The 25,772-nt window shown below is 40.2% G+C and overlaps 1 protein-coding gene across 1 annotated transcript in view; it reads left to right on the top strand.

Moving 5' to 3' along the window:
- The window catches only part of CACNA1C (calcium voltage-gated channel subunit alpha1 C), a 498,678-nt gene that overhangs the window by 290,189 nt on the left and 182,717 nt on the right, over positions 1–25,772 (top strand). Inside the window, exons 8-9 of the mRNA XM_042795184.1 lie at positions 1,338–1,441; positions 7,797–7,969. Coding sequence (XP_042651118.1) covers positions 1,338–1,441; positions 7,797–7,969 — 277 coding nt within the window. The remainder of the gene's footprint in view (positions 1–1,337; positions 1,442–7,796; positions 7,970–25,772) is intronic.

Here is a 25,772-nt window from a genome sequence, read left to right as displayed (position 1 = left end):
CTTCAAGATAAAATACTGGCTATATACTAGGTGCTTTTAGAATATATACAGTATCTTATTATGTGCTAGAGTTGCTCTACTCATAATACAGGTTCTGGTGCTGAATAGTCTGCCTGCTTCATTTGCAGATGCTTGTAATAGTGTGAAAGCCAAACCCATGCTTATGTCATGCAGCTTACAGTCTCTATTTCTCTGAGTATTCAGCTGTGCATGAATCACATTTTGAAGGAGAGAAAGGAAGTTTGTGAGAAAGCTGTAGAAAACATTTGGCCAGGTCAGAACATGTTAGGCCTTGAAAGCACCTTCCTCAAAAGCATACAGCTACTGTCCTCACTGTGGTAAACTGTGAAGATTACCAGAGCATTGACAGAGAAAGATCAGTATTTGCCCACAGTTACCACATGCTTCTCTCTGAGGTACATGTACCTGTGCTACATGGGAAGTAAACGTGATCTGACTACACACTGTGGCCATGCTTAGCAAAAACTAGCAATATTTCCACTGGCAGCAGAGAATCATGCGTACATGCGGTGGTTTGAAGTTTAGAAGTCATTGGATTGACACTTGTGGGTTCTGTAAGTAAACTACAGAAAGTGACAGTCCACAACTTTGAGCATCCGAAGTGCCAGTACAGCACATGGTTATATCTCAGCCTATATGAATCATTGTCTGTAAGGAAACAGCTAGAGAAAAAAAGCAACCAAAGGAGCGGTCACATCAGAAAGAACATACACAAACACTTGCTGTGATTATGTGTAAACCAACCACAGGCTCTGTTTAGAAATCTTTCCATCTGTTCCTTTGCCTAATCATTTCTGCTTTCCCTCTCTGTCTTCTAACTTTCCTTCATCTTTCCAGATGCAGGACGCTATGGGCTATGAGTTACCATGGGTGTATTTTGTCAGTCTGGTCATCTTTGGATCCTTTTTCGTTCTAAATCTGGTTCTTGGTGTGTTGAGCGGGTAAGCTGACAGTTTTGGTGTCCTTTTTCCAATGCTACAGGGCAAGACTCCATAATAAGGGTTCTTCCCTGTCACCAGGATTCTTTCAGAGGAATTAAAATTCTGAATCCAAGAAAGCTTCACATCAGCTCTCAAATATTTTGACAAAATGTTCAAACATTGCAAATAACAATACAGGTAACAAAAGAGGAGTTATTCTCTGACAAAGAAATTCAACCTCCGGGCATTCAAAATTACTAATGTCAACCTGTCATAAATTTCCAGAAAACTGGCTATTGAAAATCTTACTGCTGGTGACTTGGGATCTCTTTGGCTGGAGCCTTGCAGTGCTCAGAATCTGAGCTTGTCTCACTAATTATCATTCCACTCTTCCAGGTCAATGATGCCATAGGAAGGGACTGGCCCTGGATCTATTTTGTTACACTAATCATCATAGGGTCATTTTTTGTACTTAACTTGGTTCTCGGTGTACTTAGCGGGTAAGCAGTACCAGGAAAATGTTTTATTATTGTTTATTTTTTAAAATATTTATTTCTCTTCCTATTCTATGGTTACCAAAACAACGGGCAGTGGCGGGTTGATCTCAGGAACCTTAATAGAAGGCCTAGGCTACTGCTGTGCCAATAGCAAAATACAGCATTCCTAAGGGCATAGAAGGAGTCTTTTGACTAAATCAACAGAATACAAGATTGTAACGTGTTCCTCTACTTAGAACCTCTACCTGTACTCTGTGGGAAGAGGACAACGCTATGCCCCCCTGTAAGCGAAACATACCATTCACCATAAAAGAAGGAAATTATAGTTAAATTTCTGGAAGAGTCAGTGGGACTGAAGGAGGAATAGAGCATGAGACAAATCCCTTCACTTTTGTGGGATGAGTTCCTGCCAAATTATGTCTTCTCACATGAGAAATTTTCACATTGCTCAATATCTCTAAAGCACAGCCTAGTGGGAGACTATTTTCCCTGAAGAGTGTTTTGGGCATGTTTCTTCTTCAATAAGCACATCTTCTCTATTGTTCAGATTACAAGCCTAGCATGATGTAGGGAGAAAAGATCATTTCCCTCTGACCTTTTCTAAGGATGAACAGAGAAGCAGGAGAATTCCTTCCAGTGTTTAAGCATTCCTAAGACATCTAGACATTTAGCTGTATTTCAGTTCTGCAGTATAACCCTCACTGCAAAGCATCATTTAAGTAGCTTTGATTAAAAACAATTGATATTGTCCCCAGTAGTTAAAAACTTTACTGCCCCTGGGGAGCCACATAATTAGAGGAATCAGGCCAACAAACATTCCTCGCAAGATTTTTAAAGAAAGATCTCCTGGAAGTGGGCTCTAATTCTATATTTGGGCATGACTGGGTGCCTAGAGCCATTTTATGTATGTGGATAAATATGGTATGAGGACTTCTATGCATCCTTTTTTCCTTTGTTTCTAACATCCTTCCTCCTTTAATGAGCTCTAAATTAATTTGGTCAGAGCCTGTACCTGTTTCCTGAGTGGAGATCCCTGAAGTCCCCTGTCTTTTGATCAAAAGAGAGGGAAAATTATCTCTGAGCAGGGGAGAGGACTTGATGCCTCACAGAAATTATGTCCTTAGTACTTGGGCCAACAACATAGGAAGGGCAGTAGTAGGACCAGAGAAGAAGATCCAGCATTGGCCATCCTGCAAAGAGACAGGTAATAGCAGTTCTACAGGAGGTATTAGTACTATCTTCATTACTCCATTGAAGGAGACAAACTGCTAAGACAGCTGCTGCAAAAGAAGGGTTTCCGAGCAGTAATGGGAGTGGGAAAAAATCCCCAGTAATGAAGTGTCAGGCAATAGTCTGTGTTTGGATATCTGGAGAGTGATACTCTGGGTACAATTTTAAAATATTAACTCATTTTTCCAGGTGAATACTCTGATAAGCAGGTAAGGATGTCAGTAGTAGTGGAGGATGCTGACCAGCTAACAGAGGGAAAGTGATCTGTTGTATCAGAGATGGACTCAAGGACCATATAGAACAGTGGTTAAAGATTATATAGTATCTGATTGGATAAACAGTGCCTGTGAGTCTAGCCCTGAGGCGTGCATACTGTTGAAGCACTGCTGATTCAGTTTACCTACACTTGGATTTGTGTCTGTACATAATTAAAAATTAAATTTCTTCTCTCTCATTTTTCAACTCAAGAAAGTGTTTTGGGGCCTAGATCTTCCTCCTCTTGACATATTACAGCTAGACCACTACAGTTAGTGGTAAGAGATGGCAACAGTCTGTAGAGAGAACTGAAATCAAATATGAAGTTCACCTTGTTTAAGCTGTGAGTCACTCTTTAGGGCTGTGTTCACAGTGTTATGACAGCTGCACTGTTTCTGCAATTTTTTTTCCAACTGGAGAAAAGTAAAAAGAGACTGAAGAATTTGCATCCATGAAAAAACACAGAAATTATGGGAGATATGTTCCAAATTTTTGGGGAGCTAAATAAGCAGGTCTTAAACAATAAACTTTCTAAAGCAGTTCTAAATTCTGCTGAGTTGCAAAGTGTCTTCACTTTGCAGATTCAGCTTTTTTTTTTAGAGACTTGCTATTGCTATTAGTCTGATCTATGTAAACGCTCTACCTATCTGTTCTATGTAGATACAAAGCAACATTCCTGGGCATCTTTGTATATCCATTCTGGGCATCTCTGATTTCTTCCCATTTATCTATTTCAGGAACTTCACCAGGCATGTTGTGTAGGTAGAGTTCGTCAATGACAGATTAGCTTAGTGTTTTTAATCACTTCTGAATACGTAAGTGTAATTAATTGTACTCACAAAGACACCTTGATTGCACCTGCAAAATCAAATGCTGAGTTCTGCTCTGCCAAAAGAGCTTATTTGTAATTTGTTTTTCCTTGGGTATGTCATCCATTCATGGTCTTTCTGGTGAACGTACTAGTCACATGCTAAGCTAAATAGTATGACAGAGTATTCATGTGTAGAGCTATAATCCTCTTCCTGTCTTGACTGAGCACAATATAAAATTCATGTGTTCCAAAGGAAATGTAATCAGCAGATCACACAGCCAAGGCAAAAGGATTCCACATCAGTGCTGTGAGCAGTGAAGCCCCTCTTAGCAGTCTCTCAAAATCAGAGCTGTTCATGTCTGTGTTACCTGTTTCAGTCAATTAGTGAGGGAAAAAAATGGTAGCATGGGTTCAACTTTCAGACCTTCATGCCTAAACATATAGATTCACATGTCATTTTGTTTTGCCTAGCAGTGATGCAAATTCCAGGACACAGGCCAAACAAGCAGCTACCTAGGGCAAATGAAGGGCAGAACAGCCATTTCTTCTTCTTTGAGAGGATCCTGGAGAACCCAGTTGGCTGCTTTTGATGTTCTTGTCGCCAATTAAGAGGTCAGAGTGAATGGGAGGCTGACTATGATAGTAGCTTCTCCTGGAGAAGTTTTTGTGACCTTTCAGGACTTTTTCCTAGTTTTCTGTCCCCTCTTCCAACCCTTCACATGCCTTGGTGTGCTTTTCAGGGTGGATTTGGTTCGGAGCCTTGTGCTGCAATTTTAATAGTAATCAGGAGTTTTGAACTGTTAGAATTCTGCTGTTTTGCTCAATTTCCATCACTCCTCTACATGTGAGAAATAAGTTTGAAATCAGGTATAGACAAGAATTACCTATATTCCATCATCAGGGATGAGCAAGAGACATTTTCATCTGGAACAGTACAGGATACAGAGCTGGGTGTTTATATTTATGATCTTGACCCACTCTAACTTCACACAGAGAAAACATCTCTCCAGAATACTCTGCTTTTTGGTATTCCTGTTGGCAGGCATATATTAGAATTTTCTGGAGAAGTAAAGGAAAGTGAAGAAAACTGAATTCTAGTAAAAACAACCAGATTCACTGACTCTTAAACTGATGTTCTCTTGTGCACTGAAAAGAGACAGATTGCTTGGTAGTTCTGCAAGCCTTTGTCAACCTTATCCTGACACGATAGTGCAATACTTTTTGAGAAGGCCACCTCCAGACTCAAGATGGCACTTCCATCAGGAAGTTTATTTGGTCCTTCACCTCCTTGCTGAATCTGCAAGCAATGACCATTTATTGCTAACTGTGATGGTGGCAGAGGTAATGTGCACACCTGCCTGCAACAGGAACACTAGACTCTGGACTAAGGTCATCAGCTCATGTTACATGGGATGGTAAATGATCATTGCTAGTAATTCTTGATCGTGAACTACATTTGCCTGAGTACAGGCTGGCATTCCACATGGGAGGTGGTTTGAATTGCATTAGCAATTTCCTGAGCCACCTGTTCTCAATGGTTTGATGTTAGTAGAGCATGGAAATTAAGATAATTTAAAAAAGTTGTCTTCTTTGAAGAGTCATCTGAGATGTGGAGTATCATACATTGTAGAAAGGAGAGACATGCAATTGCAGATCATTTAGATCAGGCAATCACAGTATTTTCAGTTGTACCATTAGAAAGCTGGGTAACAAATTTACTCCTATGCAGACGGTCAGTGTAGAGATATCATACTGAAATCTCATGTTGGTTTAGTCAGCTCTCCCCCCAGCCCAAGTCCCATTTGAGGAAGTAAGTGGGGACTGAAAAAACTGAAGTAGGCATGCAGCTTAGATGCATCTAACACAAATGATCCACTTCGGTTCACAGTAGGAATTTCACTTTCTGTAAGCTGGGCTGTTTCATGATGTTTTCCACTTTGGTTTCTAAAATAGTCCCTTGCAAGTCATATCCATGCAAATATAAATAGTTCTCACTTGGAGTTGAGGGCTCAGTCCCTTTCAAAATTATTCTAGATTCTAAAATACCATTTTAGGAGCCAACAATTGAAATACTGGGATTTGATTTATCAAACAGACTTAATAATACATAGCATCATTCAGTGATTTTTTTTTGAGAGAGTTAATTCATTAATTTGGATAAGGCACTATGTCAGACCCAGAGGAAAGATATTATTGAAGCAGAAAATATAACTGCTATTGATAAAATTTTTCTAAAGTTTTTATACAGTTTTTATTAGTATTGTTGGGGGTTTGTTTGTTGGTTTACATTTTAAATATCAAAATATCACTCCCAGCATGAGAACATTTGATTTTTCAATCTTTCCATGCTTGAAATAGCTGTTTCTGCCTTGTGGCTAAGTTTGGTCCCAGGGTTGACTATGATCTACCTTCAGGCCTGGGAAGCCAGTGATTCTTTTCCTCATTTTCACCTTCACTGTCACAGTCCCATGGGATGAGCTGAACTCTCAGCAATGTGACAGGGGTGAAGATCACACAGGCATTCTTTGTCACATACTTTGGCTTAAAATGAAGGTGTCATCCTACTTGAATTCTGCTGCAGTGCTGGTTTCATGCACAGCTCATAATACTGAAAGCCTGATCCAAAGCCTGTGAAGTCAACGGAAATCATTCAGGGACTTATGGACCAGACAGGAGGGAAGTACTTCACCACCACTGTTAGAAACTCACCTCCACCTCAGTTGCTTGAGGACACTTCATGGTGTTCATTAACATTTTGGCTAGGATTTTCGTAATCTTAATATTATCCCACCAAAGTTAGTGATAGGTTTCCTATTTGTTTTTGCAGGAGCAAACCTAAAACAAATATTAGGTGGAGGGTTTTTTAAAAATCCACTCATTGATGACAGTCATCAGCAAGGGTAATGGATAATGCATTGGAGAGAATGACTTTACCTCTCATTTCTAGAAACAGTGGTCCATATTGTCTGGTGTGTGCACATTATGTAGTGATTTGCTTCAGCAGATATAAGACTTAATGGTTAAGTACTCTTGGTCCAGCACTTTCCACAGTCATTAAGCGTACTTTTTAAAATATAAGCATTAAAACCTGGTTTAGAACCACAGGAGATTCTCTAAATAGAGGTAGGTCAGCATTTCTAGAAAAAAAGTAATGCAGTATAGGTGTGTCTGAAGGAGAGGAAGAAAGCACAACAGCCAAAAAGAAGTCAAAGCAAGTACTCAGGTTCGTAACTAAGCAACATGAAATTCCTGTTCCTCTATCCTCTGTTTTAAGCCTATATTCCCAATAGTGGTCTTTCATAAAACTATCACATGTCTACCCTAGTTCACTTTCTGGCAGAATCTATTAGTTTTGTCTACCCATAATTTATCCTGTCTGTCTACCCGACTTGAGATTTTAAAAATATGTTTCATGTCAGGTAACAGCCCTGAATACCAAAAGTCTGCAGTAAAACATTAAGGTCTGAGTTTTTAAATATATTGTCCAGTACTGAGGGTGAAATTGCCCATAATTAAATGTGCACAGAATTGTGAGTACCATTAGTTACACTTATAATTAGACCAATGTACTTATAGTTACACTTATAATTTTAAAGACAAATTGAAACCTGGCTAAAAATTAGAGCCACCATCTCACTCTCCAGATGTCAGATTATTGTCAAACAGTTCATCATTGAATTAAATTAACCATTATTCATATATATATTTATGGATAACTGTTGGAGACTATCAAGTGGTAAAGCAAATTAGAAAGTGTATGGTATTGTACATAAGTGTTACATATATGTTTTATTTGAATTGTCAATCAAATGTTGAGAATTAAAATATTAAAAAAAGGTATTCATCTTTTCCTAAGCATTGGTAAAAACGTGGACACTTCAGCTGTTTTACATGTGTATCTAGCAAGGTTACTCCATTCATGTGTCTGTCTTGAAAGAATAGAAAAAGCTGGGTGTACTACACAGGATTTGGAGACTTTTTGGTGTAAATCAATCTAACCCATTGTTTTTCAATCTCTTCCTTCCCTCCGCCCATGTCCTGTCCCTCCCTCCCTCTTGCTAGGGAGTTTTCCAAAGAAAGAGAGAAGGCTAAGGCTCGGGGCGATTTCCAGAAGTTACGGGAAAAACAACAGCTAGAGGAGGATTTGAAGGGATACTTAGACTGGATAACTCAAGCAGAAGATATTGACCCAGAAAATGAAGATGAAGGCATGGATGAGGAGAAGCCTCGAAACAGTAAGCAATTTTCTTCTGTCTCTTTCTTTCTCTCTGTGCTTTTATCAAGAGGGCTCTGCCCACCTGCTGTAGTGCTGATACGGCTTATAAGGAAGAACAAGTTCTTCCTGAGACTCTCACTATGCTTATACATGATTCCAGTTTAATGGCTGTAGGAAACTGTGGGAGGGAGAGAGACATGTACAATAATTGATATTGTTCTGCAGATCCTCAGTTTCACGTCTGTGGTACTGACATAAGATCCCAATATTAAACAGAGGAAAGATCAATACTTGCTGTTAAAGTCCACTACTGAGATAAGTTTTAAAATATACACCTGACTCCTATTCATTTATTTAATTGCATTTTGGTGTTGCAGGCTGTTTACACACGGTTAATTACTTTGAAAGCAAAGGTTTCTAGGCAAAGCAGTGCTACAGTATGGGAGAGGGGCCAAATCAACCCCGTTGTACATTAAGTGGGCCATCTGTAACTCCACTGAAATCAGTGGAATTGTGTTTGTTTTTGCCAGGCTGGAATTAAGCTCTCAGACATTTCTTGTAAGGGAATTACCTCTTATTCTTCTGTTCTGGAGTTCAGAAGATGTTTGTGCAAAGTGAGAACTCACCAACTATCTCTTCTTATTAGAAATCCTGAAGAATGAAAGGCTTGAAGAAAGCAGCGATTCCCTACCTTTCATTACCATCATTGAATCTTCTCCTTCCATCTCCTCTTTTACCAATACAGGCTGTGTAGCACTTCAGAAACACCTAGCAGTTATCGCTGCAGGTTGTGCACTTGGGAAATGTCAGAGTTGGAACCTTTAGACAGTTACACAGTTAATTGGCACTGGTTCTACTCTTAGCTTTCATTACAGAAATGTGCATTTTCCTAGTTTAGTTTTAGAAGAGAAGACATGAAACATTTCCCTAGAGATCACCCTTCCTACCAAACAAGCAAAACTCATGGGATGATCCAATCAGAAACATATATTCTAGTAATAGGAAGATTGGACATGGGAAAGTTGTGCAAGATCTGTATCTTCTCATGATCTTTTGGGGAGTAAGCGCGCTACTCCCTGTTGCTGTCAGAACTTTTTTCTTTCAGAAAAAAGATGTGGGGTCATCAATATCAGGTTATACACATGATACTTAGGTATCTGGACTTGAAGGAGTCACAGGGGTGACTTGCTCAGACTTTCCCTAAATCAGGTTGTTTTTATGCTGGTGTCTTTATAGGGCATATAGTTTTCTTTCACAATTCAACCTCAGTAGTCACTCAGAAATTAATTTATTATTCATGGCCAAAATTTACTACTCTGTGGCATATAATACATGGAACGTGATGTCTGGTGATCCAAATTAATTTATTTGTAGACAGAATTCCCTATTAAAAAACAAACAAACAAACAAACAAACAAAAACCACAAAAAGCAAATGCTACTGCAGTGGGCTCTGGTTGGTATACTTTCATGACATCTGAGTGGAGAGGCCAAGGACTTGGTTGCGCACAACTCCATTGAAGCCACCAGGAGAATTTCCCTTGACTTTGTTGGGAATTAGGTCATGTTTATCACATTTCCTCTTAGAGTCATGCTTTCTAAAGAAAAGTTGATCCATAATGAATGGTAAGGTAGTGTGATAAGAACTTGCCTTGGTTAGTAGCAGATCTGAAGTTTTTCCTTTTTAATTAACACAAAACTAATGCCACTTTGGTAAAAGAGTTGTGGAATATATCAGATGTAGATTAATTGCATGTGCTGTGGGTTGGGGTCAGTCCACAGTTGAGATAACAAGCTCCTTTTATGGGTGGTGATGTTAAGAATTTAAAGATAACATATCTTCAGCTTACTTTCAGTTCTCCCTGTTCAGCTTAATAAAGTGAGTTTTGTAAGACACAGTCTATAAAGTTAGCCCTCTTACATCTGACAAGTTGTCCAGAGTTTCTCACAGTTGGCTGTTAATGACAGAATTACATACTACTAGCAAACTAACTTGCTACCTGTTTCTTTTCCATATTACTAATGAATACAGTGTCTTCAATGCCATTGGTTCCAAGTGTTGAGTCTAAGGGCAGTGGCTGCTAACTAGTCCCTGGTAGACAATATGCCATTCTCTATGATACTGTGGCTTTGGGTCACATTACCAGGTTTTCTTACATGACAGACCAAGCTTGGGAACAGATGTCTGCAGTGCCTAGCGCTGAACAGTAGAATTGCATCTCTTTTGAGAGGAATTGCTCAGGATGTGGAGGAAGGCTGTGGATGATTTTGGCCATGTACTGGGGCCAATGGTCATGCTAGAAAAGTCTCTGCACAAGAGAATAGCAGAGACAAAGCAAACAGGTCACTCCATGAAGTTTATTTGCCTGTTCTTCTGATGTATGTGCCCCATCTAGAGCAGGCTGTTGATAGCAGTATTTTCCTTAGCACCTCTGGCCTGCATCTATGAAGGCCAAATTAATCCTTCTAGCTTTGGTGTACTATCGAGTGCTGTACCTTGTTCTTCACGCCACAGGCTTTCCTATGGAAGTAAAGGTTCTGTGTGCTGCCATCCCCTGGTGAGGAAGCAAATAGCCTCTGGGTACGGACGGTAAAGAACAATACAACCTCACCCCACCCCAAAGTCGATAAAAATACCTGCATGCATGCTTCCACCCAAGAGTTGTGGAACTTACACTCTGGCCTTTTGTATTTCGTAAATCACATTCATTCTTCTTTTCCAGTAGGGTGTTGTTTTTGCACAATTGCAGGTACCATATTGTATAAGCTCTGTTATATTTCTTGATATTTATGAAGTTCAGTCTTTATTCACATGGCAAGTGAGAATGTATTTTCAAATCCAAACATCTTGCAGATATCCTCTTCACTTCATTGGTTGACATGCTTATCTGGCATGTATGTCACATGGGAAGAAACTCCTGATATGCTTACTCTACCTACCTGTGTGATTCCACATCTTCCTTACCCTACTGCCTAAGAACATACCTTCTGCAGAACCATCTCAACCCACTCAGGTGCTGGACACTAGCTCACAAACCAGCTCTGACAAGGTCTGTCTGCATTTCTGACGCTGAGTCATGTTGCAGCTGTGCTCCTCTAGGGCTTGATAGATCTGCTAGAAAATGGGTTGAATGAACACTGTGTAACCAAATCAAACCAAGAAGTAGAGACCCTTTCCTTAATAGCTTCAGCTTAAATAATACCTCAGAAAAGATACCATGAGTATGTGACAGGGTGTTTTGTTTGTTTTTTGTTTTGGGGTTGTGGGTTTTCTTTTGTTTTGGTTTCTAGTGTGTGTATTTTTTGGCATTCATGCCAGCAGTCAATCACCAATAGGGTTAAACTGAGGGAAAAAGATGGTATTAATTCTCTTGCAAAAACCATGTACAAAATAAGCTCCAACTATAAGGAACAGGTGGCACAGCTGTAAATGCTCTCAGGAATCCCTTTTGCTTGAGTGCTTCAAAGACATTTGAATCTCACCTACAAGCAGTGCTGAGCTTGCATTGTTGAGGCTCCAATGTCTTCCATGTCTTGTGTTTAGCTCTTGCTGAAAGACCTCAGTTGCCTCATATGCGGCTTCAGTGAGCTTTTCTGTCAAGTGCTCTTCAAAGCTCACTGCCTTCTGTCTCTAGTACAATGTCCTGAACTCCACTGAAGTGTATTACTGCCTTTTTCCAACATACTTTGTTCAGTGATTAATTAATTAATAATGTTGACTTTTAAGGTATCAGCCCTGAGCCTTTCAGACAACAATTAACTAAAGTGCACAGGACAATTCAAACCTCCTTACGCTGTTGGTTTATCTCAATAAACTTCAGGGGTTGCCTTTGCCTCAGTTATATTGTACTGATGCTCAGGAGAAGTGGGCTCCTGCCTGAACTCTGACAGTAACTCCTACCATTACTTTAAAGAGGTCACATCAGTTTTTGCTTCCTCAGTTTCCCCTTGGAGGCTGTTTGGTCATTTGGGGATTTTTTGTAAAGAATATCAGAAGAGTTTAGAAGTTTGATTAAAATATTAGAGTCTCACCTAACGTAAACTCTGAGATTCAGCAGTTTATACCATCTGGGCTCTGACCCAGGTAGTCTACCTAAACTGAATCATCCTAAACACAGATAACATGTTTTCAGTCTCTTCTCTGTCCTTGGCTGCAGAGGCAGGTTTTGCTGTCTTCTTACTCTGTAGAGAGGGTTTGCCTGCCTGTCAGCATGGGAACTGCCTCCTGTAAAACAGAGAAGAGAAGGTGGAAGGGAAGAGAAATTCGCTTGCATCCTCATTTGGTTTGACTGCCCATGACAGTCCTTAGGGCATCATCAGTCTCATTTTGTATATGCTACTGCTTTCCTGAAGCTGTCAAACCTTGCCCTAACTTTCACTGGGTGTTTACAGCCCTTAAAGAAATGGTCAACTAGTCCAATGACTACAGCAGTGAGTACCTTAGTGGAGAAAAGAGTAAGAAAGAAAGGTAAATGCAGCCAGAGTTGGACAATCTGTGCAGCCTTTAGCTGATGCTCTCCATAGCAGAGGTCTTGGCATTCTTCTGAGGCAGTTTATTGCCAGTCCTCTCTCACATGCATTGAGGGGCATTCACAGAGCAGGCTGAATTCATTCTCTGTGTTTTGGGAAGTACATGTTTAAGGCAGTTTTTCCTTGTTGTTTGCAAACATGATTTTGTCATTATGGCAGATGTGAGGTGGGAAATGTGAAAAGGCTTCTGGGGGCTGTTTGTGTTGATGGTTTTCTTCTATGCTCTTTCCCTGATGGGACTTCCGCACGGGAACAAAACATTAATTTGTCAGAGGAGAGAAACACATGTCATGGCACAAAACAGCTCCTGAATTTCAAAATTACATGATAGCAAAGAGAACGGTCCCTCCTGTTGCCATAGTAACTGGGAATTTGCCCCCCCCCCCCCTTTTTTTTTTTTCTTCCTGAGAGTGATCTGGAACGCATCTGTGTTGTTGTGGGCAGAAGCAGGAAACCTCAGTCCAACCCAGATTCTCCTCCTATTGAAATTAATTGGCAAAACTCCTATTGACTGCACCGGGGTCAGGAAAAAGCTGTGAATGGGCAGGGAGAAGTAATTTGATGTTTCTGACCTACTCAGATTTTGCCCTTCCTCTGTTTCCTTCTATTTCAGTTCTATTTGGTGCTGCTGTCTGCAATGTGAGTATGACCACATTAATGTCAACAGAGTCCCTAAGAGTAACAGAGCCCACTGCTTGGCCTGGGATCTGATAACAAAGACATTCTGTGATTTAGGATAACTCATTCTTCTAGTTAAGTCATATCCAAGGTAGTACTGTAAATTTGATCTGATTTGCAAGTAGCTTACCTTACAAAACTTTAAAGTCTAATCGTACTCCAGGGCTCTGTTGTACTAGGACTAATGGCTGTAGATAATCAAGCTTTCATGTAACACAGCAGAAAAAACAGTACAAATCAATGTGTTGCCTATCAAAAGCATATAACAATACCTCAGATAGTACATTAAATAATGAACAGTGTGGAAGGGGCTTGACTGTACGTGCAGATTTATGCCTCAGTTAAAGTGGTAATAAAAAGTGCCCAATTGAAGACAAAAAAAATACAGAAATACAGGCGGGTTCTAAAATATGTAAAAAAATAAGCTGCTTAAAAAGTAGTCGTCTTGAATCCTCACCTTAAGAGCAGTTATTGTTGTGCCTTAGTGACCTGTGGAAATGTTTAACATCTGAGTTCACTGCCTGTAAGGAACCAACTGCAACCTAACTTTTTGGTGGACCATAGATTTTGTCTCGCTCCTACAACCAGTGTTACTTGTGAATAGCACCAGTCATGACTACGCAATAGAGTGCATTTAATCACAGCCTTATGGGAGTCTTCTCTAGGAGAAAATGATTCTGAGACAGGGAGGAAGTTTTAAGCTGCAAAAGTAAAATTTTTAGAAGAAATTGGAACCTCTTGGACCATTAGAAATTTTGGAAAATCTGTGTCTTTCATGGAAATGCTCTGTGCTGCTGAACATCGGGCCAAAAAGGAGAACAGGAGGGCTGGTGGTTGAAACAGGAAAAGAGAAGAATTTGAGAACTCTAGAAATAGAAGTCTCAGTAATTTCAACCCAAACAGGGTTTTATTCCCAAGAGCTCCAGTAATAGTTTGACTCTATTACATAACAGGGATAAAAGCATGACCACCTTTCTCTAAAAGTTCAGGCTTTTTAGCATTTATCTATCCAATTCCTGTTGACTTGACTTCCTTTTGCAAAGTCAACTTACATACTACAAGGACACTCCGTTGATTTCAGTGAGGCTATGTACCAAATACTTCCCGTTGACTTGAATGAAAGCTGTCACTAAAGCCTGTGAAACCCGTTGGGAAAGTTAGCAGTTTTAAGCTGTTGGCTAGAGAACTTTTGTGTGCAGATCTAACCAGTATACCAAGATAAAAGAACACCAACTTGTTCAATTTTTACATTTAGTAATTTCATATGTCAGCTCGCTCTGTGGCCTCCAAATCATGTGCTTAGTGCACTGACAAAGAAGTAGCTTACTACTTTCAGCCTGAAAAAATAGCAAGGTGCTGTGGGATAATGTCTAAAGTAAACAGTTTGTAACAGGATTTTCAAAGACTTGGTTACAGGCTAAAATTTCAGGGTGGCCTAAAAAACTCTTGGTCCATTTTCTGTGATTAAATTTAATGGGGAATGGGGAACTGCATAGCTTTGGAATTAACATGGAAGATGCAGAGGAGAAAATGAGAGTATATTTACAAGATGCCTATTTTAAATACGGTCTTGACCATGACTTCTTACTCTATGAGCAAAAAGATCATGTACTGAGTTAATTTTTCTCTCCTGTTTAACAGAGCACATTTCAAACACACTTGAACTTGTCTGTTGACATCAAGTCAGTTCACCCTGATTTATTCTAGTTTCATCTGCAGAATTTATCCCAATGTATTTCACATACACATGGAAGGACATGGGCAACTACCCCTTGACAGGCATGTATGGCTTGATATTTTAGAGGATTTTTGCCTATTGTCAAAAAGCAATTAAAAAAACCCCATGGGGTGCTTGCATGAGATTTGAGATCATCTAAGCAAAAGCTGTAAGAGGCACAGGCTGGAAGGTGAAACCTTTATCAGTTTAGTTCCTCCAATACCAGTTGGTGATTTGAGAATGTTATCATACAACCTGGTTGCACTTTGCTTTCCATGTGTAAATGTAAGGAAATAAAAGTCAGTGTTGTAAAGTCATTTATTATCTGTCAAAGCCTCATCTAAAGAGGAAGAAAGCACAATACTATCTACTTCTATCATTGTCCACAGATGTGGAAAATAATCATCTGGTAACTAAGAAAATATTAGCTGCAGTGCCAATGATTGTAGGCATTTCACAAGGGCACCTGATAGGTGTTTCAAAAGGAGTTTAGTAGCTGTGATAGATTTATTCTCTTTCACCTGGAAACAGAGGAATAAAATAAGTGCTTTTTGGTGTTCACTGCACCACTAGTTTCTTCCAGGGGAAAAAAACTTCATGTACTCAGCTGCAGAGGTTCCAAAACATGGTTTGCTTGGACAGGAGTGACAGCAACTCGCAGCTGTTTGCTGTGCCCAACACATGCTCTGTAGAAGACAGTCCTGTTGGCATTTTTCTACCTTAACAACTTTTGAAGTAGCTCATACATTGCTCATAATATAAATACTACAGTTTGAGGACACTTACTTAAAAGGCCTTCGTAAATGATAAGTCAGCTTTGTTTTGTTGTGTGGTTGTTCTCTTCTTCACAAAGAAGCTCAGGTTGCAAAATGCTGCATGGGTTTATGCTACAGATGTCAAGCTTGTCTATAATTAGCATGGTGCCTAGAAAAAGCTTCTGGGACATTAGTTCTCACACTGGACTGAATCATTCCTGCAGTCCTTAGGCAAAAATCCTACTGAAGTTGCTGGGGATTTTGCCTGGGTAAGGAACTGGACCCCAATCTGTTTCATCTGAGGTCAGTAACAAAACATGCAAGTGTCAGCACTTGAAAATGTTTCCCAGTGTGAGGTCTTGATGTGCCAGAGGCTTCTCTGTGCTCACACATGACTTCAATATTGTGTAACTGTCACCCACCAAAGGGAGAGCATGAGATATTCAGGATCCAAAATTGCTTACAGGACTGAACAGTCCAGATAGTACTGTTTGCCCAGTGCATAATTCTACTGGATAAAATGCAGTTGTATCTGGCATGAATTTGACCTGCTGTCATTACAACCATTTTGCTTTCATAACTGTACTTTAAGGAAATGTGGGATCAGACCCAGATAAACTTTTATATCCTAAAAAGGAAAACCAACATATATCAGAAAAGAATGAGAAAGTATTTGTAAGGCTTCATAGTGACCCTGTAGGTAGCTGCAGTAGCAGAGTACCTAGGGCAATGATACTTGGTGATCTAGGTGAGAGAAAGTAAACCTGCCATTTAAAAGTGTTGTTTTCATTGTGTAACTCTGTGCAGCTGAAGTAACAAAAGAAAGATCATTCAGGGTGATTCTGCTTCCACTTTTGCCCCATGTTCCATCAATGTCAACAAAACTATGATGCCAACTTCTGACTTTTTGCTATTGGAATAAAACCAAAACTGAGAGCAGACTTCTTTGCAAGTCGGAGAGCAGACTTTTGTTGCTTTCTTTTTTTATTGTGAGTGAAAAAACAAGGAGGCAGTAGGGCCTTGTCCTTGATTGTTTCGTCTTTCTCCCCATTTCCAAGAGGAGGAAAGAAGAAATAATTAGGAAAAAAATAGTTTTCTCAACAAAGTGAAATTAAAAACTTTAGAGTTTAAGTTATGCTTAGAAATGCTTCATATACAACACTGATTTTTTAAAATATGTATGCAGGTTAATATTTGGAGAGGGGAGAAATGTTGTTCTGAGATCTTTTGTCTGATTTAAAGAAAAAGAAACAAGGCTAAACAATGTTCCCAAGGTCACCCATCCTCTCGATGCCAGTGCCAGAGTCTCTCACACCATTCTATGCCCTCTAGACCAGTATGTTGACCTTGGATTGTATCACATAAGGCATTTACAGATTTGATCAGTGTGGTTTTGAACTATTTTCCTTCTCTTGGAATTCATTGTAATCATCTTAATCACAGTAATAGATTCTTGTTCTCCTGAATGTATGGATGGTTCACTCTTTTTAAGTTAATCAACAGGTTTGGTTTTTATTAGTAATATAATTTAAGAACCCAACTTTTAATAAAAAGCAGCATTTAGGTTCATTTTTCTGTAGATTTCACAACCTCCCAGTTTCTCTTTTTCTGGCTGAAATGAAGCTTTGATCATAAAACAAAAAGCAAACAACCATTTGAAAACCTTCTGCCCCTTCTTTCTCTGCTGATAGTTACTGCTGAGGGTAGGTAAATCCCATCTGACCAAACAAGATGTAGAAGCAGTTTAGATCAAGCCTGTGTTTTATGTCGAAGCAGAGTGTGGAGAAAACAATTTGTTTCCTTTGTTTGAATGGAAAGCAAAAGAAGAAAAGGCTGCTGGTATCCAGGAAGCCTCAAGACAAAGCTGTGGCAAGACAAAGCTGTCCCAAATGTTACAATCTATAATTCTGCAGATTTTTGTTCCAGCATAGCATCAGAAGTCCTGATATTGTTCGGTGAAGTGGGAAAAGCATTTCTGGAAAGTAGAGCGGAGTGAGTCTTCAGTTTGGGGAAGGTGGGCCTACTTCAGGCATGTGTCTGACTCTAGCAGCCAGCTTCTTGAGTGAGTGCTGGTGAATACTGACAGCTCTGAGATAATTAACTGACCCTGAAAGGGTCACTGCAGTGAGCATCTACCAAATCTCTGTGCCACTGCTGCCACTTTTGCATGGAAAAAGGGAGGACAGTGTGGAGAGCAAACTCCAAAACTGTGCTAATTTCTGCCTACGGGCTAAATTTTTCTTCTTATTCCCTTGCAGGCATCAAAAGGTACATAAATTAGATAATGTCCCAGGCTGATATAGTTCATGTCTAGGAAAAACTCCTCTATGTAAGCCTTTTGTGACTGAAGAAGTTTTGTGGTGATCTACATGTGCTCTTCCTCTCTTGCACCTGAGGATCTGGCTCGTGTTGTTCAACTTACAGTTTTTTCCATCTTCTCCCTTCCCTGACTCTTGTAACCTGGAGCACAAACAACAGTACACTGAGAACTGCTAGAGCAGTGATGTGTGACCAGCTACAACATATAGAGGCTGACATTAATGTTGATAGGGCATTAAGTTTATCTACTATAAAAGCTATTTCCCTAGCAAAGACTGTCTGGTGAGATAACACCTCTGTTTTGCCTGCTGGAAGAGAGACTTATGTTGATGTAGGAATCCTCTTATAGTGCTAATATGTTACAGAGAAATATCTTTGAAGGTAAGGCTTTAGAGGGAATCCATTGTTTATATAGCTGAGGAAGACACCTTTGTGCAAATAAATTAATCTCCATCTGCCCTGTTGGGCAGTACTTCTTGAAGCTGTCAAGATTTATCCACTGACACTGTGATTCCACTTCTCAAGATAGGACATTAGAGGAAACAGTCTGTGAGAAAACTGCCGTTGCCATACCTTATGATGGATTGAATGTGCTTTATTTCCCATGGTTAGAGAGGCAGGCATAGAAAGCATTCAGTATCGGGATCTTTACAGAAAATTTTAGGAAGAAATGCCACACCTCCAAGCTGAGTATTTATGCAGTATGGCCATATTTATTTTTTTTAAGTAAATGCCTAACATGTGCTCTTAAATCTTTTTAACGGCACTTATAAAGTGGTTTTAAAAACTGCGGAGTATTCAGCAGTTCCTGTTAAAGTCTGTGAGAATGACCCACCATCAGTATTTGAAAATCAGTTATCATTGCAGTTGTAGCCTTAAGAATTTCTTTATTGAGAAGAAAGCACTGGTGAGCAGGACTGATAGCAGCTGAAACCCCAAAGAGTTTTTAATGTGGTGTAAAGAATGGTCAGGAGAGTGGCTGTGGTGTTCAGTAATGGTAGCTGAGGGACGTGGATCATGTATTTGGAGTTAGAAGCAACTGTTGGGGTGACAATTAGTTGTATTACAGTAATGCCAGGTGAGATCAAAGCCATGGTGTGTCTGCCACTGTATATACACAAATTAAAAGTATATGTATATACTTTCTTTTTATGGGAAACCAAAGCTTTTATAGATGGGTTTCAGCTTCCTAAATATATTATTCTAATGCCAATTTAGACACTTCACGGTACTTGAGACCTCCACTGAGGACTGATAGATTAAGTAAAGCAGCTGGGGCTTGTACTCTTGTGGTATGATAGTTGGAAGGACATATCCCAGGTGGGATGTCAAAAATGCCATCCAGTGCCTCAGAAGAGGCAACTGAGTGTTGTTGGTTCAAATATGTGGAAAAAGTTTAGTACAACTAGAACTTTCAGTACAGATCTTGTAGGCTAAATGTCTTAAAAGTGTTCTTGGTAGAAGATTGTGATAGAATAAGCTGTAACAGCAATTGTTCTAATAGGAGCATTTTTCCCCCTTGGACTAAGTATGTATTCATCATGACCTACCTACATATCTCATCCCTTATGTATTTTATGTTATAACGTGACGATCCACGTGAAGGAAAATAAATACTGAGGCCCAGTCCTTGTATTCCTTGGCCCAGACCAAGGGCTCTGTGTGGGAAGGGGTCAAACTGGGAAGCTCTGAGAGAGGCGGGAGGTGCATTAGAAGAGCTCTCCTGGGGAAACTGTTATCCTCCACCTTCCTTGGCCCTGACTGCAAGGTAGCTCGAGTAGTCCATCGCTTTCTTAAATCAATTCACAAGCAAGCACGCAAGAAGGCAAAGATAATAGTACTTAGTTTTAAACGCAAGTGGGGTTAGAAAGCTGACCCTGCTGTTGTGAAGGCAGTGCAGCGGAGCAGCACAGTGAGCAGGAGCTGACAGGAGGTCTGCGGCGCTGTGATGTTGCTGCCGCAGAGCTCAGAGACGCGGAGTCTGGGCGACATTACCCAGCTGAACTAGTACATACGTTACCGCACTGATAGCCGGTGCTAGCGCGGCTGAGAACCGACAGCTGTAAATGGGACCCAGCCCTTTTCAGCGCTTTGGTGGGAAGCCTGGGAAGCTTGGAGCAGGCCCCAGCTCGGGCACGGCTCTGAGGGAGCAGCAGTCACACTCTCGCACTGTGCTGGCTTGTTTCTGCTTATTGGGTGAGAAACTTCCCATCCACTCCAGTACAGTCTGCTAATAGAATAAAAATCTTCGTTGTATTTGCTCCTGGGAAGAAAAGCAGGACTCTCCGTCCTGGTTATCTTATAAGCATCATCAAGCCTGGAGAGGTGGCAAGGGAAGGAAAATGTTTCCAACTGGGGAACTGAACACAAAATAGCTGTGACACTGAGTCTGCCTGCTGATTACAGCATCTCTTCGGTAGCAGGATTGTAGAGATAAGTCAACAGATTAGAGAATTGGCCTTTCAGATCTTGAGGCATAAATTCAAATTCAGCTTCAGGGCACATGGTGTTTGTAGTGCTGCTCACACCTCATTTCCATTTACAAAGTTCACAAACCTCAGCATGATCCATCTCACTTCTCCTTGTCCACTTGCGGAAGGACTGCAGTCAGACGTGTCCCTCTAAGTGCAAACTATAAAGGTCTTGTAGTGGACCCAACAGTAGGTAACACAGGAATCACTGGAGATCAAGATGAGGATCTTACCAACTACATTAAAATCCATAAGCTGAAGTAGCAGAAGGGTTAAGCATCAGAAGAAGGATGCAGTGGCAGAGCTGTGTGGATCCTCACAGATGTGCAGATCAAAATGTAAGTGTATTATCTAGCTGTTTGAAGAACACGAGCAGAATAACAGGGCTACGCCAGGTCACGAATGACTTACTTTAACACAGCTGTGTGAGGGAAGCTTGCATAACACCTGCCCACACTAAGCTTAGCTCAAGCTGTTGTTATCAGTCCCTCACTCTCCTGCATGCTAGAAGTATTTGCAAACTAGGAATCTATTATTTCAAGGCCACTATAAAATGCCTGTTTCTTTGGCTCGGGATAATTGACCTATTCTCAGTGCCCTACTCAAGAGGTATAAAAGCTTTAATTACAGTTTTGACAAGCTAACTTTAAGGGCAAAACTCTCTAACTTCAATTCTTTGCTTTTTTCCTGGCTTCACAGTAACACACAGCCTGCCCAGCTAGCATGTCTCATGCTTCTGACTCATATGATATTGTGATAATAGTGTCTAGTATCAGACTAGTCATTATGTTAGCAAAAGTGTCGGAAAGAACACCACATGCAGGAGCAGCAAGCAAAATCACAAGCATTTTATTTACTAGGCAAAGAAGAAATGTAGCAGACTAGGGTTTCAAAACATAATTTTATGCACATTTCAGAATAGGAGAGGTGAGTTCCATTTCAGATTATGAATCTGAATAGAATCTGTTCAGTGTGATCCATGAATGCAACCACAGGGGTCAAGTGTATTCACACAGCCCTGGCTCCTAAGTGACCTAGATCTGATGTGTGTGTTCCTGTACTTGTCGATCAGTGAACTGAATTGCTTGATTGTTTACCATCAAGGAAGGCATCATCCAGAAGCCTTCTCACACATCCCACATGAATACTGCTATTAGAAAATGTCTTCGCTTGCTGAGAATTAATCTGTCAGGCACTGCCTGTGCAACGGGAATGCTCAGATGTACAGAGCCTTGCTGCTTTCTTTTCTTGATAATATTAATGCTTAAATATTTTAAGCAGGTCACTCCTAAATTAAGTCTTCCCAGATGCAGGAAGCATACACTACCCTTGAAGGTTGAACAGTGGTATTTCAGATGAAAATATTCAGTCGCTTGTTCTTCCCACAGTCCCATCACCTGTGACCCAACCTCTGCCCAGTTGCCCTGCCTGTCCTTTGAAATAATACAGCCTAATTTCTCCCTCACATTCGCTTTTCCTTTTTTTGTGATGTTCTCCCAACAAGGACCAGCCTCCAGGAGAATAGTTTCCTTCCTCTATACCAGATATAATCCTCAGAGAGACCTTCCTTCTCACTGGCACAATTCCTGACTAAGTTCCCTGGCTGCAGGGCTGTATGAGCTCCCTCTGGGAAAATGTCCACTATGAGCTACCAGGGCATGACTCCCCACCCGCTGCACCATCCAAACAGTCCCTACTGTCCTGACATACCATCTTATGTACTGTAGCTCACAAGTGTAGGCCACTCACTGAGTTTTCAGGTCCTTGAAATGACTTGTGACAGGCAGGAATGTTATAAAACAGCCGGAGCTGGACCTCAGTCACTTTGAAGCTTAGCAATCTAGGTGGCAAGCAACACTCCCCAGAGAGTTTCTGATGAACTAAGCAGATTGAGTTGGAACTGGCTCTGTAATTTTTTTGCTTCTTCTGGACTCTGCAGGGAAGACAGATTCACAGAGCTGTGAACTGAAAGAACAAAGATGCTTTTGCTGAAGTAGAAATCCTCATCAAAGTTACTGGTTCACCACTCAGGTGTATATTTGTATAGGTGGGCAGATGCAGAAGCTCCCCCATGCACAAGAATTTCTGGAAATGCATGGCCTGCTTTAAAATCACATTTGTGCTTGAAAGTTATGTGATTTTCATTAATAACAATGATAGTGATATTCATTAATAATAGTGTTAGTGATTTTCATTAATAACAGTGTTAGTGTAGCATTACGATTATTAGAGGTACAAAACCGATCAAAGCAGGAGGGATTTTTTATCTTTTAGTTGTTGATTTTACTGTCTTGAGGGTACTTTCTTTGTGGTTAGTTATTTTGTTCATGATCAATGTTTGTATTACTTCATAACACATTATCTACAGTGTTTGCGGCTCCCATACCCCCATTTCTAAGGCGCCTGCCAGACCAGCCTGCAATAATAGAACACTTCTGTTCAAGTGAAATGCTCCTCCTTGTTCTGTCCATGTATTTTTCAGGGTAGATTCAGGTGCATTTGATGGCACTGCTGTTTGTCCTACCTTCTTCTGCTAAAAATCATAAAGAATGAGAGAGAAGTCTTGCAGAACCATCCAGAATGTGCTGTTGTGATCTGTTCACCACCACAAAATACTGTTGAAAGAGTCATAGATCCTCAATTGTTTTGCTTTTCATTTTTTCCTTCCTTTAAAAAAAAAAAAAAAATTGCTTCACAATTCTGTGGGGAACCAGAGGGGTTGCTAAGAAGTAGCAGAACTGACACCAGAAACTTACGCTATAAACCGTGTCCTGGAAAGTAAATGCCTTGCACTTTGGCACATTAGTTGTTGCTCCTAGCAAGGCAAACACTACAAGTCATTTATCAGACAAGAAAACCAGTTTAGGATGTCATAGGAGGATCCAGATGCAGCAGAGAGTCATCTTTCAAGATCTGTTCTGGTAGCAGCTCTGTCACCCTGTGACCCAGCCCATCTGTCCTTATCCAGGCACAGGGATTAAGAAAGTTACTTCCATTGCACTTGCAGGCAGATACTCTGCAGTGAATGGACTCCCATCGTAGACTGGATGTTTGCTCAGCAGTACAGCCAGTTACCCAGGCAGAATGCTCCTCTTGCCCTTTTTAACAGAGTTAGACTCCTTCCTGTAAAGTCTGCTTTCGGGTGAGTCCTACATCCTGTGCTTAGCAGATATTTGGATATCACAGGTTATGCAAAGAATACCTTTGCCCTTCAGGCAGGGAAATGCAAAGAAGATTTTAAGTTCTGCCTTTCAAATACAGAACAGAACATGTGTGAGGCTTGCAAAGGCTGTCTCTTGGCAGGGCCAGGAGTTTGGCTGTGCCCGTTATGTGGTCCTCTGTGCAATGTGTATTCCACTCACCAGCTGAAATGAACAAATATTTGTGGAATGCAGCATATTACTGTCAATATTGCTATAAAAAGAAGAAAAATGGCAGCTCTTTAAAGTAGCTGAGGAATTTGTTATACTAAAATAAGTCCCAGGAAGATTAATTAGTAGCAAGGTGATGCATTCATAGGTGTGCAGTAACCTGCATGTGGTAATGACAGATCTGTTAATCACATGCCTGCACAATTGATGTATATCACTAGCTTTCCTATTCCCCTTTGTGTATGGTACAAATTTACTTAGCCAATGGCTATATCCCCTCAACATCACAGGATGTGTATGTGCATATGGTGACACTCTGGAAGGGAGAAGGACATGTAAAAGCAAGTCTTTTTATCTAAAATATATACATTATAATTTATATTGTTAAATACATAGTTTACCTATGAATGAAACATTTGACAAAACAATACTTCATCTCAGTATTGGCAATGTCCCTACTTTCTACTGCTATATTCAGTAAAACAGTGCTACACTGCATCAGTCTTCTCTGATGCTGTACAATGCCCAGCCTGGTTTTACAGTAATGACAGGTTTTATTACTGTATACAAGCTGCAGCACCTTTGCTGCCAGATCACTGGTGTAAAGATCTTCTTACCTACAGCCTTTTTCTGTTTGACTGAAGTGGATACAACTGACAATCACTTTATGGCTCTTTATTACTATTTTAGATTCTGTGGCTGACCTTGAGTGAAAGTGTGAGTCAAGCTTGCTTTCCTTGCAAGTGCAGTCATTTGTACGTAACCCAAAATTAGGTTTTGCAAGGTATATATGTTACATGTATTTAATGTAATATTGTGTTTATAATACTGTCCGTATCAGCATTGGCGCCTGAGCACTTGGTATGCATTTTCCAAGTATTTTCACTATTTTTCTGGATTTTTTTTTTTACTGTGCTAGATTCATTGATGCATTCTGTCTAACTTTAGGAGGTATGTAACCACCAAGATCCTACATATAGTTCAAGTTCCCTTTCCTCTTCTCCTGTAAAAGCTTTCCTATTGCAGAACTCCTTTTCAAAACAGAAAACACAAGAGCTCCCCAGTCATATCTGGTATATTTTCCTGACAAAATCAGGAGACCTAGAGAAAACTAGTCATTTACCTCTGCACAGTTTATTTTCTGCATGCTGCTTGCATTTAAGAACATATTCACGGATTGTTCCCCAGACACTATGTGCATGTAGGAGAAAGCAAGCTGTATCTTATTTAAATTAATGAATAAGATGAATGAGTGCAGCATTTCCAAAACAGGCAATGAGAAGAGGAAAGCTAGGCAATATTCACATATTAATTAAAATGAGAGCTCTCCAATGAAAAAAAATATGAGTCAATTGATATTCTGACAGCTGCCCATAGACTCATTCATGAAATGATGGGCGTGAGAGGCACCGCGGGAAGCAGGGTTTTTACTGGAGACAAAGTCATTCACTTGATGCACATTCTGTTAAAGGACGCAGTCTGGATATTGCAATTTATTCTTGTTGTGCTTGATGGAAAAAGAAATCTTAAATCCCAGCTGGAGAATTCACAGGACTTCTTTGCTCTTTAGATGTGCTGTATAGTTCTGCAGAGTCCCACTTGGGAGACATTAGCATCAGTAATAACTATAGTACTTAGTGCTTATTGTAATGTGTTTCATCTGCAGATCTCGGAGAGATTTGCAAGGTGAGTGCAGAATTATAATCTCCTTTTTAGAGAAACTGAACAGAGACATAGAAAGTCTTGGTCATATGGTCAAGGTGACACAATAAGATGCAGTGTTCATGGAGTGACGTCAGGTCCTTCTGACCTCAAATGCCAGTGTGGGCAAAAAGGGTGATTTAGACCCATATTTTGCAAAATAATTCAACACCAATAGAAATTGGAGTGTTGGAGAAATTGGAGTCCAAGTGAGCCTATTAGAAAACACTATCAAGTGTCCTGTTGCTTTTCTTAATGTGAAAATTCACTATGGGTCTTTT

Source organism: Tyto alba, unplaced genomic scaffold (assembly GCF_018691265.1).
Source record: "Tyto alba isolate M040663 unplaced genomic scaffold, T.alba_DEE_v4.0 Super-Scaffold_21, whole genome shotgun sequence".
Lineage (NCBI taxonomy): Eukaryota > Metazoa > Chordata > Aves > Strigiformes > Tytonidae > Tyto > Tyto alba.
The sequence above is the reverse complement of the archived record's forward strand: the minus strand, read 5'-3'. Positions and strand labels throughout refer to the sequence as shown.